General features: G+C 48.8%; 1 protein-coding gene across 2 annotated transcripts in view; it reads right to left on the bottom strand.

Moving 5' to 3' along the window:
• Positions 1-1,488: 1,488 nt before the first annotated feature.
• Positions 1,489-12,256, bottom strand: part of MOGAT2 (monoacylglycerol O-acyltransferase 2) — a 53,656-nt gene continuing 42,888 nt past the window's right edge. For both annotated transcript variants that reach the window (XM_014601497.3, XM_059722540.1), the window contains exons 3-6: positions 10,971-11,175; positions 6,028-6,202; positions 5,161-5,360; positions 1,489-2,318 (exon numbers count right to left, since the gene is read on the bottom strand). In XM_014601497.3, coding sequence (XP_014456983.1) covers positions 2,164-2,318; positions 5,161-5,360; positions 6,028-6,202; positions 10,971-11,175 — 735 coding nt within the window. In that variant the 3' untranslated portion in view covers positions 1,489-2,163. The remainder of the gene's footprint in view (positions 2,319-5,160; positions 5,361-6,027; positions 6,203-10,970; positions 11,176-12,256) is intronic.

Raw genomic sequence — 12,256 nt, 5'->3', positions numbered from 1 at the left:
GAGAAAGAGCAAGACAGAGAGAGGAGATGAGTATAAAAACCTTCTAGAAAGCAATAGGCAACATAAAACAACCTCGATCGGGGCGGGCAATTATTTCGGGCGGAGGGCTGCTTACTGAGTTTTGACAAGCCATCGAGGGCCGCATGACAGGCAGCCAGGGACAGATAAATATTAATTTTTGAAATTTTTTAGGGTCTCTGTGGGCTGAGTAGAATAGCTTGACAGGCTGCATCCGGCCCGCAGGCTGCAGTTTGCCCACCCCTGACCTTGATGGTTTGCTTTTGGGTATCGAAAGATTATTTCTTGCTCTTCAGCATATAATTTCCACATAGTGAAATCCCATTAAGTATAGAGTTTAATAACATTATTAAATATAGCATATAAATATATACATACACATATTGAATATATAAATAATATATATATAATTATGAATAGAGTTTAATACAGAGAAGAAGCTATATAAAGTTCTGATTACCTGCCACATGTGCCCTTAGGAGACATTTCTTGCCCTAGATCATCTCTACCTTCTATTATCTTCTTCCCATGCCCTTTCTTAGGAAGCAACTTCAGGTGTAAAGCTACAGCACCACTTATTTCATACACACCAGGGCAAATTGTCCAGCCTGTTACCTTGGCACAGCCCTTTAAACATCTACAGGATTGCAGGATTGGTGCAAAAGAGATGGGGATATGGTCTTGCAGTCTCAATGTGTTTCATTCGAAAGGGTGCTTGAACATTTCAGCTTCCTTATTTTAGCATCTGCCAATATTTTAGCCAGCAAATGCTGAAGGATGAAGTGGGGAAGGGGAGAGGGATGTAATGGGGCATGTTCTGAGCTGCCCCTTTGCATAGTTGCTCTTTAGTGGTCAGGTTGGTAGAAATGGAGCCACGACTCCTGGGTTTTATTCCCAGCGGTCTGGTGGGTAACCTAGGACAAGTCTTTTCCAGCCTGATTTCTTTCCACTGGCTGATCACCAGTGTTTCCTACTGTTCTTTGGTGCGGTGGGGTTGCCCACTATTAGAGACCCTTAAGATATCTACCACACTGGGGCTTAATTTACCCTTATGGCTGCAAAGGACAGGTTGTGGAGACAGCCACCCAAGCGTGTGCAATGATCTCCCTTTGCTAGGGTTTTGCAAGGATCACGGTTGTTCATAAAGTGCTTGGGAGTGCAAATGGTGATGCAGTTTCACCACGTTGTGCTGAAATACAGGCCACGTGCAAATCGGTAAGTGCTTGTAACTCCACGAGCATCAGAAGCCGCGTGTGTAGGGACCTCAAACCCTTTGCAACACATCCTACACTTTATGCTGGCTCTCATCTCTTAAATACCACGGGGATGCAGCACTGAAGGGACAGTGATGGTTTTCTTTGTTGCAGATGGCACTCTGCCATGATCCCGAGATTCAAAACCTCCAAATGAACAACAAAGCTCAGATGAAAAAGCACAACCCAGAGGGACTGGAAAACACAGCGCCGCATGAAAAGATCAGCACTCATTTATTTATCTGGAAAATATTATATTAAAAAAAAAATCACAGCAGTTTCTGAGTTGATATCCCATATTCAGTGACTGGTCTGACTTATTCCTTGGGTGGCTGGCTCCTGCCTGTTGCCCTGGTATAAATGCTGAGTAGCTCTGCTGAAGCCGAACAGGAGAGCTGGTCCTAAGAGACACGAAGGATACAGTCTTCTGGATCTATAAGCCTGAAGACTTTCATAGCTATCTTGCAACAGTGATACCCATGGCAAGGGAAAGTTTGAATAATTCCCTGCTGTCTGGGAACAACAGGGAAGTCGATCAAGGTCTCTGCTGGGATGAGAAAGGGGAGCTTGCTAGAGAGAAATCTTTATCTTGCATTTTTTTTTTAAATGCAAGGATCTCTTCCAAAAGACCATAACATTATAACAGATGAGAATCTGCAAAAAGTGCCAGGCAGCATAGATATAAATGAGAGATGGGCCCGGATTAAAATCTCTGGATCAAATGGTAGACAAATGTTGGGGAAACCTAACTCCCAACTCTGCAACTGGATTTGGTCTTTACTGTTAACCAAACCCAAATGTCAAGGTCCAAACACTCCCAGGCACTGGGGAAATAAAGAGGTGGCTTTTGGCTTGGGCTCAGCTCCATTATAAGCAATGGCAGTGCACTGGCTTATATAAATTCCAGGTGCCTTTCCTTCGGGACATTGTATTTAGCTTTATGCTCCTCAAAGAGCTTGCACAGTTCTCCGATGTACGTCTGATGTAACTGGTCGACTTCTTTTTGGGACGGATTGTGCTTCTTCTCCACATGGATTGGTTTCCCAACTGGAAAACAAACACACACATGCATTAGAGCAGCAGTGTGACTGACCAGTATCGTATCCTGGGTGGTGGCATTGCACAAGCAGTGGCTGGAGGGTCACAATTGCTGGGGGAGACCTCGCCCTCGTATGTGTGCCCTACAGCCATTTAAACACCCATTTTCAGTGGCAAACGAGGAGGTGATCCCAGCCCGAGCAGCAGCAAACAACTGGCCATTTGCTGCCAGAGCTGGGGCCGCTACATGGTGTAGGACATCCCTGACCTGAGAGCTGTCCCTCAAAACAGGCCTCATTTGAGAGGCACCTCCTGAATGTAGATAAAACATGGTCCTTGCCATAAAGATCCCACCTATATCGTGGTCATGGCTATGACTGGTGTGCAGTGTATGGGTGAAGAGCCTCCCCCCACCTCCGAAGCCAGTGCCCAGATCTCATGCCCTGCTCACTCACTCATCCTTAGCAGACAGCACATCCTAGGTGCCAAAGGTGCCCCGAGGCTGCTTCCCCCTTTCATCCACAGCCTCAGCCCACAAGGACCAGGGATTCAAGGATGCAGTTTGAGAATGTAGCTGGGTATTGAGTTGAAACTGGGAAGAATTGTGGCCCAGTGCATGGCAGACAAGGTCCTTTGGGTAAATCTGAGATATTCTATTAGACCAACTAAATAGTTGGGAAAAAAATTTCATAGCAAGCTTTTGGGGTGCAAAGCCCTTTGTCAGGTGGAGGAAGCATCTGCAGCTGGTGCGTGCTCTTCCGAAAGCTTGCAAAGAAAACATTTTCCAACTATTTAGCTGGTCTCATCAAAGATGAGGTTTGCCCAAAGAACCTTGTCTGCCTATGTCCTTAGACCAGCACAGCTACAACCTACATGCCTAGTACATGGGGCATTTGGGGGGATTAGGGTTCACTTCACAGCCCTGCTAAATGATTTGGGGCAGGTCTCTTCCCCTGTCCCTGCCTTAGTTTCCCCATCTGCAATGGGGTGGTATCACTGATCTCCTTTGCAAAGCACTTTAAGATCTACAAGGGGAAAGCACTGAGCAAAAACCAAATACAATCAGCATGAAAGGCAAGATGCCAGCAACCCAGTTGGCTTTAGACAGAGGCATGGCTGCGGGGCTCCAGACAAGCTGCCCAGACCGACACCACTTTCATCAGGACTGGGCACAGCAGGACTAACTTAATTGTTATAAACCAAGAAGAAAAGCTCTGAGTTGTCCCAAAGTCTCTGATCATACCCAGTGCAGAGCTGTGGATGCCTTGTGCCAACAAAGAGCCTCCCACCTGCATGATACCTTGGCTTGAATCTTTAAAGCCATTCACAAGGAGCCCTGAGAGGAAGGCAAGTACCTGGGCTGAACTGCAAGTGAGGTCCTAATGCCAACCTCTGGCACCTCTGGTGTTGGGCACCTTACATCAAGGCACCTGGTTTTCGGAAAGTGCTGAGCACTTCTCTCTGAGAATCAGGCCCATCCCATGGCACTGAAGCTGACCCCAAATCACTGCTCTAGTACTACAATGACTTGGCTCGAGGATACAAACCACTCCACCCCGTTCCTCCTTCCCTCCCCAGGAAGGACCCTGCATTGGAGAGGGCACTTCTCTGTGAGTGGGGAAGCCTTGGGTTTATCTGTTGTCATCCCAATTTCTCACTTTCATCGAGTTTGTCAAGCTGCAGTGGGTGTCTGTTGTCTTAGGTTGCTGTTCATCTCTCTAATTAAAGGCCCTGGTAATGCGTGTGCGTGCCTGTAAAACCACTGAGAGGATCCAAACAGCCTGTAAAAAAATTAGGAGTAATTGCAGGCTGTCAAACCCAATCAGCTGGGGTCAGCTGTGGCCTTTGCAAACAGTCCCTTAATTAGACTGAGGAATGGCAGGCACAATAGGCTGCACTGGGGGTGAAAACTGGCAAGGGTTTGCTTTGACACACACCATGGCAATTACCTCTGATTACCTCCCAACCGCCTGGGAAAAAGCGTTATCTCCATTCTTCACAGGTACTTAGGCTGGGGCAATGGGATCCTAGTGCTCTGGGATCCCAGAATAAAAGACTTTGGTAACATAAGTTCATCAGTTTTTTAGCCTGGATGGGTCAAAGCTCCTGGGTCATACCTCCTGGGGCTGTTGTTTTAGGGCAGGAGTGGGAAATTATTTGCACTGGAGGGCCACTTAAGGAGTTTCAGTGCTGGGGAGGGGTGCTTGCCCCCCCAGTCCCAGCTCTTTACACCTCCCAGCATGGTGGGGATGGGAGAGGGGGCCAGGGAGATGCCAACTGATCCTATGTGGCCTTGTCCAGCCTGCACCCACCACCCGGACACGGGAAGGAGCAGGCAGGCAGGACTCTAGTTTGTCGTGGGGACATGTGGGGAGTACCAGAAAGCCCCTCCGAGTCCGAGGGCAGCGGGACCAGCTGCACATGCCCCCTATCAGGAGGGGCCAAGGGACCCACCGCGGGCTGAACATAATCACTTGGCAAGCCGGATTCGGCCCACGGGCTGTGTTTTGCCAACCCCTGTTTTAGACTCGTGCAGGCAGCAGCTACACCTGGGCTGTATAGTCAAGCTTGTTTTGTAATTTCTTTCACAACAGGGCACTGATTTCAGCACTTTGCTCCCTGGGTGGTGCCTTTGTCGCTCTGCCTATGACTGACTTCAGCTGTTGAATTCAGCTTGTCCTGGCTGGCAGCAAATTGCCAATGCCCAGCGTGGCCTACAAGGGAGCTGCTGCTGAGCCGCTGGAACAGGGCTGTCGCTAAAGGCACAATTCAGCCCCAGGCGGTATTGTGTCCGGTAATAGCTTCTGAGTGCCAGCGCAGTCTGACATACCTGTGATGAGGATGGACTTACCCACAGTGAAGATGGGCCTCCGGTAAGGAATCAGCCCGAAGCTGTACTGGAATATGCCCCGGGCATGGAAGAGCGGGAGAGAGATGCCCATGAATTTCTGAAGACGGTGCTGCATGTTCCTCAGCCAGGAGCCCTTGGGGTTGTCGACTTGATCAAAGAGCTCGTTCTCACCGAAGGAAAACGCCGGGATGAGCGAAACTCTGCCGAGGGAGGATGGGGAAACCGGGTCACTCACCCAGCGGAGTGAGGGTTAGCTTCCCAGAGGAAATCATGAGGGATGCAGATGTCTTTCAGTTCATTGGCAAAAGCCTGCTATCAGGGTCCCACCCTGCCCTTGGACTGGAGATAAAGTGGAGGCTAGTGGCAATGTTGGCAGAGCAGACACAGAGGCACCCCGGGATGATAACTCCACGGGCAGGAGTCAGTCCTTCTCCCTGTTTAGCAAAGGAGGTTTAACCTGGCCCAGAGAAATCCCCGTCACTCCTTGCTGTGACTAACCGGAGGGCTATTTGGGGAGAGGACCACTTTGTGGACACCAGGCCAACCTGAAGCAAAACCAATGGGCTTTGCTTTTTTTATGTCTGAGCTACTGCACTCAATGGAGAGACACGCCTGACCTCAGTGGGCTTTGGAGTTGGTCCTTCAAGGTACCAGCCTCCATGGGCATCACGGTACCCTTGGACCATCTCTTCATTGCCCTCCTGCCGTGGATGTGGCAGGGAATTAGCCCTGTGGACAGACGTCCTTCCCTCCTGGGGCCGTGGAAGCAGAAGGAGAGGCTCTTCAGAGCCAAGGTGCCCCAACATCTGTCCACAGACCCTCACTGTGGTGTACGGGTGAGCAGATCGGCATTGCTCTCTGCATTACCCATGCTCGATGGCCAGGCGAACAAATCCCTTTCTGTTTTTCAGCAGCAGTGTGAAGGCTCCGGGTCGCGCGTCCAGGGCCTCTTGTGCGCCTCCCACAGCGATGACCAGTATGTTCCCTCCTCCTGGTTTCCTCAGCACAGAGGAAGCGCTCTCCTTGTCTGATGCGATTAAGCCTACATGGGCACATGACAAGAAAAGACATTTAACACTCAACCCCTCAGTGATTGTGGGCAAGTCACTAAATCATTACTACTCACCTAGACTTGCACAGCTAACCACCTTTACGCTTGCACTGCCAACCGCCTCTAGATTAGCACAGCCAACCACCTCTAGACTAGCACAGCCAACCACCCTTAGACTAGCACAGCCAACCACCCTTAGACTAGCACAGCCAACCACCTCTAGACTTGCACAGCCAACCACCTCTAGACTAGCACAGCCAACCACCTGTAGACTTGCACAGCTAACCGCTTCTACACTAGCACAGCCAACCACCTCTAGACTTGCACAGCCAACCACCCCTAGACTAGCACAGCCAACCACCCCTAGACTTGCACAGCTAACCGCTTCTAGACTAGCACAGCCAACCACCTCTAGACTTGCACAGCTAACCACCCCTAGACTAGCACAGCCAACCACCTCTAGACTAGAAAAACCTACCACCACTAGACTAACACAGCCAACCACCTCTAGACTAGCACAGCCAACCACCTCTAGTCCAACACAACCTAACACCTCTAGACTAGCACAGCTAACCACCTCTAGACTAGCACAGCTAATCACCTCTCTCTACTTGTGTTTGTCTAGATCCCCTCAATGTGCCTGAAGGTTACTTCCTCCTCCTCCTCCACGTTTCTACACCACCAGAATTTATCCAACCTTGTCCAGCCCTAAATAAGCCGGCCCCTTTAAGGGAATTTGTGCTCAGCCTCATTAGAACTGGGCAAATCATTGACTTTTTGGTTCACTGGTTGAACCAAAACATTTAGTTTAAAGTCAACTCTCCAAGAAAATGTTATCATTTCCTTGCCCAATGACCTCTTCCCTGGACCCTACCAAAAAAAAAAAATCCTTTTCATTTTGAAGGAAACATTTTGTTTTGATTCTAAAGATTTTCTGTTTTTAAGATTAAATTTATGCAGATTTGCACTCAAAACAGTAGCTCAAAGTAAAACCAAACCAAAAAACCACAGGGTATCATTCTGAAAATGGCAACACCTTTGTGAATTTTTTTCGAGCTCGTCTAAGTTTCTGTTTGTTGAAACCCTGAGGATTTGTGCTGAATTTGGCAAATAGTTTTGCCCTGCCTGAGCCTGCCTTTTTCAGTGAATAAGCTCTTCATCCAAAAATGCTGTTCTGCTCTAAGGCTCACTGTGTGACAGTGACTTAAAATGAAGGGCACATCAAAAACACACATGGCAGAGATTTAAAATTCAGTGGGATCCTTTTTTATTTATGTTTTTGGTGGCAATAACTCTTCTAAACACAGCGGGCATGCCTACACAAGATACTAGAAATGCACTAGGCTAATTCTACTGCGCATTTGCACACCATGGCGAAAGCCATGCGAATGCACAGTGAAATTAGTCTATTATGCATTTGCATCACATAAAAAAGATGTGCAATAGCGCCGATGACGTGTTTAGCACCTGTTATTACAGGTGCTAAACTTGAGGATCTGTAATTGTGGGGCATTAATGCGCATGTAGATGTGCCCAGTGTCATGACTCTTTATTGCTGATCCAAATAATTTTTTCACAGTAGATGCATGGGGCACTGCTTTTGTGTGGTATGTGGGGAAATTGGGAACTGAAAAGAGTGAAGTCTCTGTCTACTGAACGTAGATAAGACACGTTTCTTGCTGAGAAGATCCCACCTAGACTGTAGTCACTGCTGTGAGTGCTGTGTGGTGTAGACAAACAGCATAGCCATGCAGGCAGCATAGCCATGGCAGCAAGGAGCGGAGATGGGATATCAGGAAGGATTTGGCAATGGGGAAAGTGTTTGGCCGTCATGGTCAAGGAGACTGCTTTAAAAGCAGAGGCATCACGGAGAAGCGGGCACTGATCCTCCGATGATTAATACCTTGAATAACAGGCAACAGCAGCCAATAGCACACGCTAAAGAGGCAGTGCTCAGATAGCGTCGGGGCTGTTGTGGCCTCCTGAACCGCAGCTGAATTTCTCCCCCATGTATTTCCTTGCTTCATAACCTGGCTGCTTCTCCTGCCAGCTCATTCTGTTGGGCTCTGGACAGTGTCGGGTGTGCTGCGGATGCCTCTGCCCCAGGCCTGTGAGAGCGCAGCTGCAAGCTGATGGATGGGAATTGGGGCAGCACTTGGGAACGAAAAGCCCACTCCCGGAGAAAGCCTTCAGTGGAGTTTTAAGCATGCGAATAATGCGGCATGATCAGAGTCCTGGTCCTCCACACCCACTACACAGGCTGTCCTAGTGGGGGATGTAATAAAGTTTGGACAAACCCTTGGAGGAATCGTATTATAACCCAAACTATGGCTGCATGTATCTTTATCTCCCTCACACTACAAACACCACCGCTGACCTCCACGAGACCGCCTGCAGGCTTAGAGTAAAGCAACGTTTAAGTTGGGATTTTTAACCCTTTTAGACCCCAGGCACCCTTCGTTAGGCTGAGAACCCCTCTCACAAAATGCCAGCTCTTGGTTTTCCCTTGGTTTTTTTGACTGCAGAAAAATAACAGAGCAATTTTTCCATTGCAAAGAGCTCAGAAAGCCCACAGCAGGGCAGAATGGCTTAAACACTATGGCTTCCTATTTGAGAGCGCTGGGCTGATCTTGCAAATCACGTTTGCACAAGTAACCGTGCTAACATTGTGCAGCACCCTTGAAAGGATATCAAGGTGCCCCAGGATGCCCTGGCACTTTGTCGGAGAATCACTGGCCGCAGTGTTTTGCTGGGTTAGGACCTAAAAGACTCCTGGGCTGCTGGTGATGAATAAGCAGGAATGGGGGCATCATGTTTGAGGAAGAAAGGACTGAGACAGGGCCGAGACCAGTTGCTACACTTGGCTGGCAGTGTGAAGGGAGCACAGTTCGTATTGAAGTAGAAGGGAGATTGGCCACTGACTTCAATGAGAGCCGCATCCGGCTGCAAGTGATTTCATGGAACGGCAAGTGCTGCCTTGACCTACCCTGTATCTTGTGCCTGCCCTGCTGTATCCTCAGCATCTGTCTCCTGCATCTCATTAAAAGATGGAGATTCGGCAGTGGTAAGGCCCCGGGGTGGGAGTCAGGGGGCCTGCATCCTAGTCTTGTCTCTGCCACTGGTTCACAATGTATCTTGGTCAAGTTCTTACACCTAACAAACAAACCGAAGGCAGTTAAGTGCCTAAGGCTCCTTGAATGTGAGTGGGAACAGGGGGCATTTATACACATACGTTTTCATATACACACGCATTTACATTTTCACATAGATTAATCGAGTTTGCTCTGCGTGCCAGCTGGCGCGCCTGGCGCTGCATCGCATGCAGGTGTATAAGTGGCAAAATGCACGTCAGCACAGAGAAAATGGGTGCAGTGCACTTTTGAACTAAAAATCACCTTCTCTGTGTTTTAGTTCAAAAGCGCACCACTGCCATTTTCTGTGTAAAAAAATGGGCACTTATATGTGTAAAAAAAATGGGCACTTATATGTGTAAAAATGCTCATGCCCAACTCCCGCAGTTCCTCTGGAGAATCTCACCTATCCGCCCTCCATCTCCATTTCCCTGGAGTTCATATTTTTTCCATTGCTTGCTCCCTATCCAGCATCCAGAATATTATTTTCATCCATGAGATCAGTGTATTGGCGGCTGCCTCTCTAGCAGGATGACTTGCTATTTGCATCCTGTGTCCCTGGCAGCTGTTAGCTGCCGCAGCAGCCTTGTAAGAGGAGACACTTTTCTTCTCCTTTCATAGCAACAGCAAGTTCTCACTTGCCTGTTATTTAGACATGAAAGAATTAAATGCTCCATCCAGTATGTGGGAGATTTAGCTGTTCCTCTGAGATCAAGCTTGATTCTCTGCTTTGGGTGCTGTTTATGTGTGTTCATGATAAAATAAAGACTTTTTTTACTGTTTCACACTATCAGGAATGCTGGGGGAGGAAGGAGGATCCTGCAGCTGAAGTATTCAAATGCACCCCCCCCCCCAGAGATCTGGGTTCAAATCTCACCTCTGCCACAGACTCCCTGTGTGACCTTTGGCAAGTCACTTAAACTGCTAGTTTCTCATCTTGGGCCTGAAGGCTCCCTCTTAGATTATGATGTCCAGTAGACTGGGAGCACTTCAAAGCAGAGCTATGTATTTGTACAGTACCCAGCACAAGGAGGCTCCGATCTCGACTGAAGTCTCCTGACAATAAGAGTAATCTAAATAATGATGAAAAACTGTTAAATAACGAAAGGGGGGAAGTGTTAAGAAGACAGAATGGAGACAGGAGGGCTCTTCATTCAAGATCAAGACGCTTTGATTTTTGTGTCACCTCTACTCCCTGGCTGCGCATCTGCTTATGCTCAGGGTGGGATCCAGAGGGCATCTATCCCCCTTTCAGTTGATGGTGCCCTGGAGGCAGCAGCCAATGATTTTTCAAAGTCCCTGAATCAGGTAAAAATCCAGCCCTGCTTCCCCTTTGTGCTCAGCAGCACTTCCTCTCCCCATCCCTCCCCTTCCCCTGCCCACCACCATCTCCAGCTACCTCCTGAGCTGCTCCTACTCGCTGCATCCAGGTCTGTGGGGAGCTAGGGACAGCAGCAGCAGTGGGTGGCTTTCCCCTCCATGTCTGCTCCCTTCCAGCCTGGGAACCGGTGTTGGGAAAGGAAACACATCCCCAGCCACTGCTGCTGTCTTCAGCAGAGCCTGGCTCTCCAAGCAGCCCCGCTGCAGGTCTTAGTCCTGCCATGTGCCTGGGCAGCTGCCCTGCTTACCTCCACACATCAGGTAATCCCTGAAGAAGGGGACTCTGAACCAGACGGTCAGCATCATCAGGTGAGAAGTGAGTCCCGGGAACAGCTTCGAAAACCCAGTTGCCTCGGTGCAGAAATTCAGGAAGGCGCCGGCCACCAGGACGCCGTGGGGATGGAAGCCAACCAAGTAGTTCTTCCTAGGGTCCAGCTCCGTTGTTTTCACCAGCTAGAGGCACAATTACCAATGGGGAGATATAGATATGACATGCCTGGGGTGGGGGTTTGTTATGAAGTCGAGCTGCTACTGGAGTGAGGAGGCTGCCTGCGTGGTTCTCGTATGGGTGATCTGCCTGGGGCAGCCGGACAGGCGGCCTCCAGATTTGAGTGGGAGAACCTAGGGGTAAAAGCATTGCCTACCCCTTCCCTGCACTCCTGCTTAGCTCCCACTTAGGGAGTGCCTGACTGCAGAGCCTGTCTAGATCTGCAGAGCGGGGCCAAATTCATTAGGCAAATCCATCGCTCAAAGACATCCCTGCAGGAATTTCAGGCAATACCAGCTTCCTTGAACAGTCTGGGTTTTGGGGCTTTGCTAGCTGCTTCTGGGCTTTGCTGTTTACAACATGGGGCCCGGGAGGATTTTTTTCCCTCTCTGGTTGCTACAAGGGCTAGGGTTTTTTTTCAAGTTCTTCATTAGCGCTAGGTGTTAGCTGCAGCCAGTGTTCCTGCTAGGACTCAAACACCTGGAGGTTCCTGGTGAGAGGGTCTTACCCCTGACTCAGGGTCAGACTGACCGCATATAGGATCAAGAGGGAATGGTACCCCTCTGGTCAGATCAGCATGGATTTCTCAAGTGTACTGTATTTCCTCGAATACAAGATAACCCTGATTATAAGACAACCCCGCAATAATTCGATTCTATATATGGAAAATGTACACATTTGACAAAAAATTTTCAGGCATAGAATCTAATTATTGGAGGTTTGCCTTGAATTTGTCCCCCTCCCACTGTTACAGCAAGGAAAATAAATCTGGGGGTCAGGTAGTCCGTTTGATCTCTGCCCCTCAACCTCTTCCTGCTGTAGCCACTCCCCTCATCCTAACTGTCAGACCCTGCTCTCTCTGAGCACATGGAAGTGAAAAACAACTTCAAAAAAACTGACCTTGAACTAAACATAGCTGTAGAAATGTGCATGTAGTATCTATAGATTTAGTTCACCCAAAATTGATGCATTCTATTTTTAAAACTGCTGCAAGAATTAGCACAGGTACTCCATAAACACACTTTTGATCAGCAGTTTGGCCCTTAC

This window comes from Alligator mississippiensis, chromosome 1 (genome assembly GCF_030867095.1).
Source record: "Alligator mississippiensis isolate rAllMis1 chromosome 1, rAllMis1, whole genome shotgun sequence".
Classification (NCBI taxonomy): Eukaryota; Metazoa; Chordata; order Crocodylia; family Alligatoridae; genus Alligator; species Alligator mississippiensis.
The sequence above is the reverse complement of the archived record's forward strand: the minus strand, read 5'-3'. Positions and strand labels throughout refer to the sequence as shown.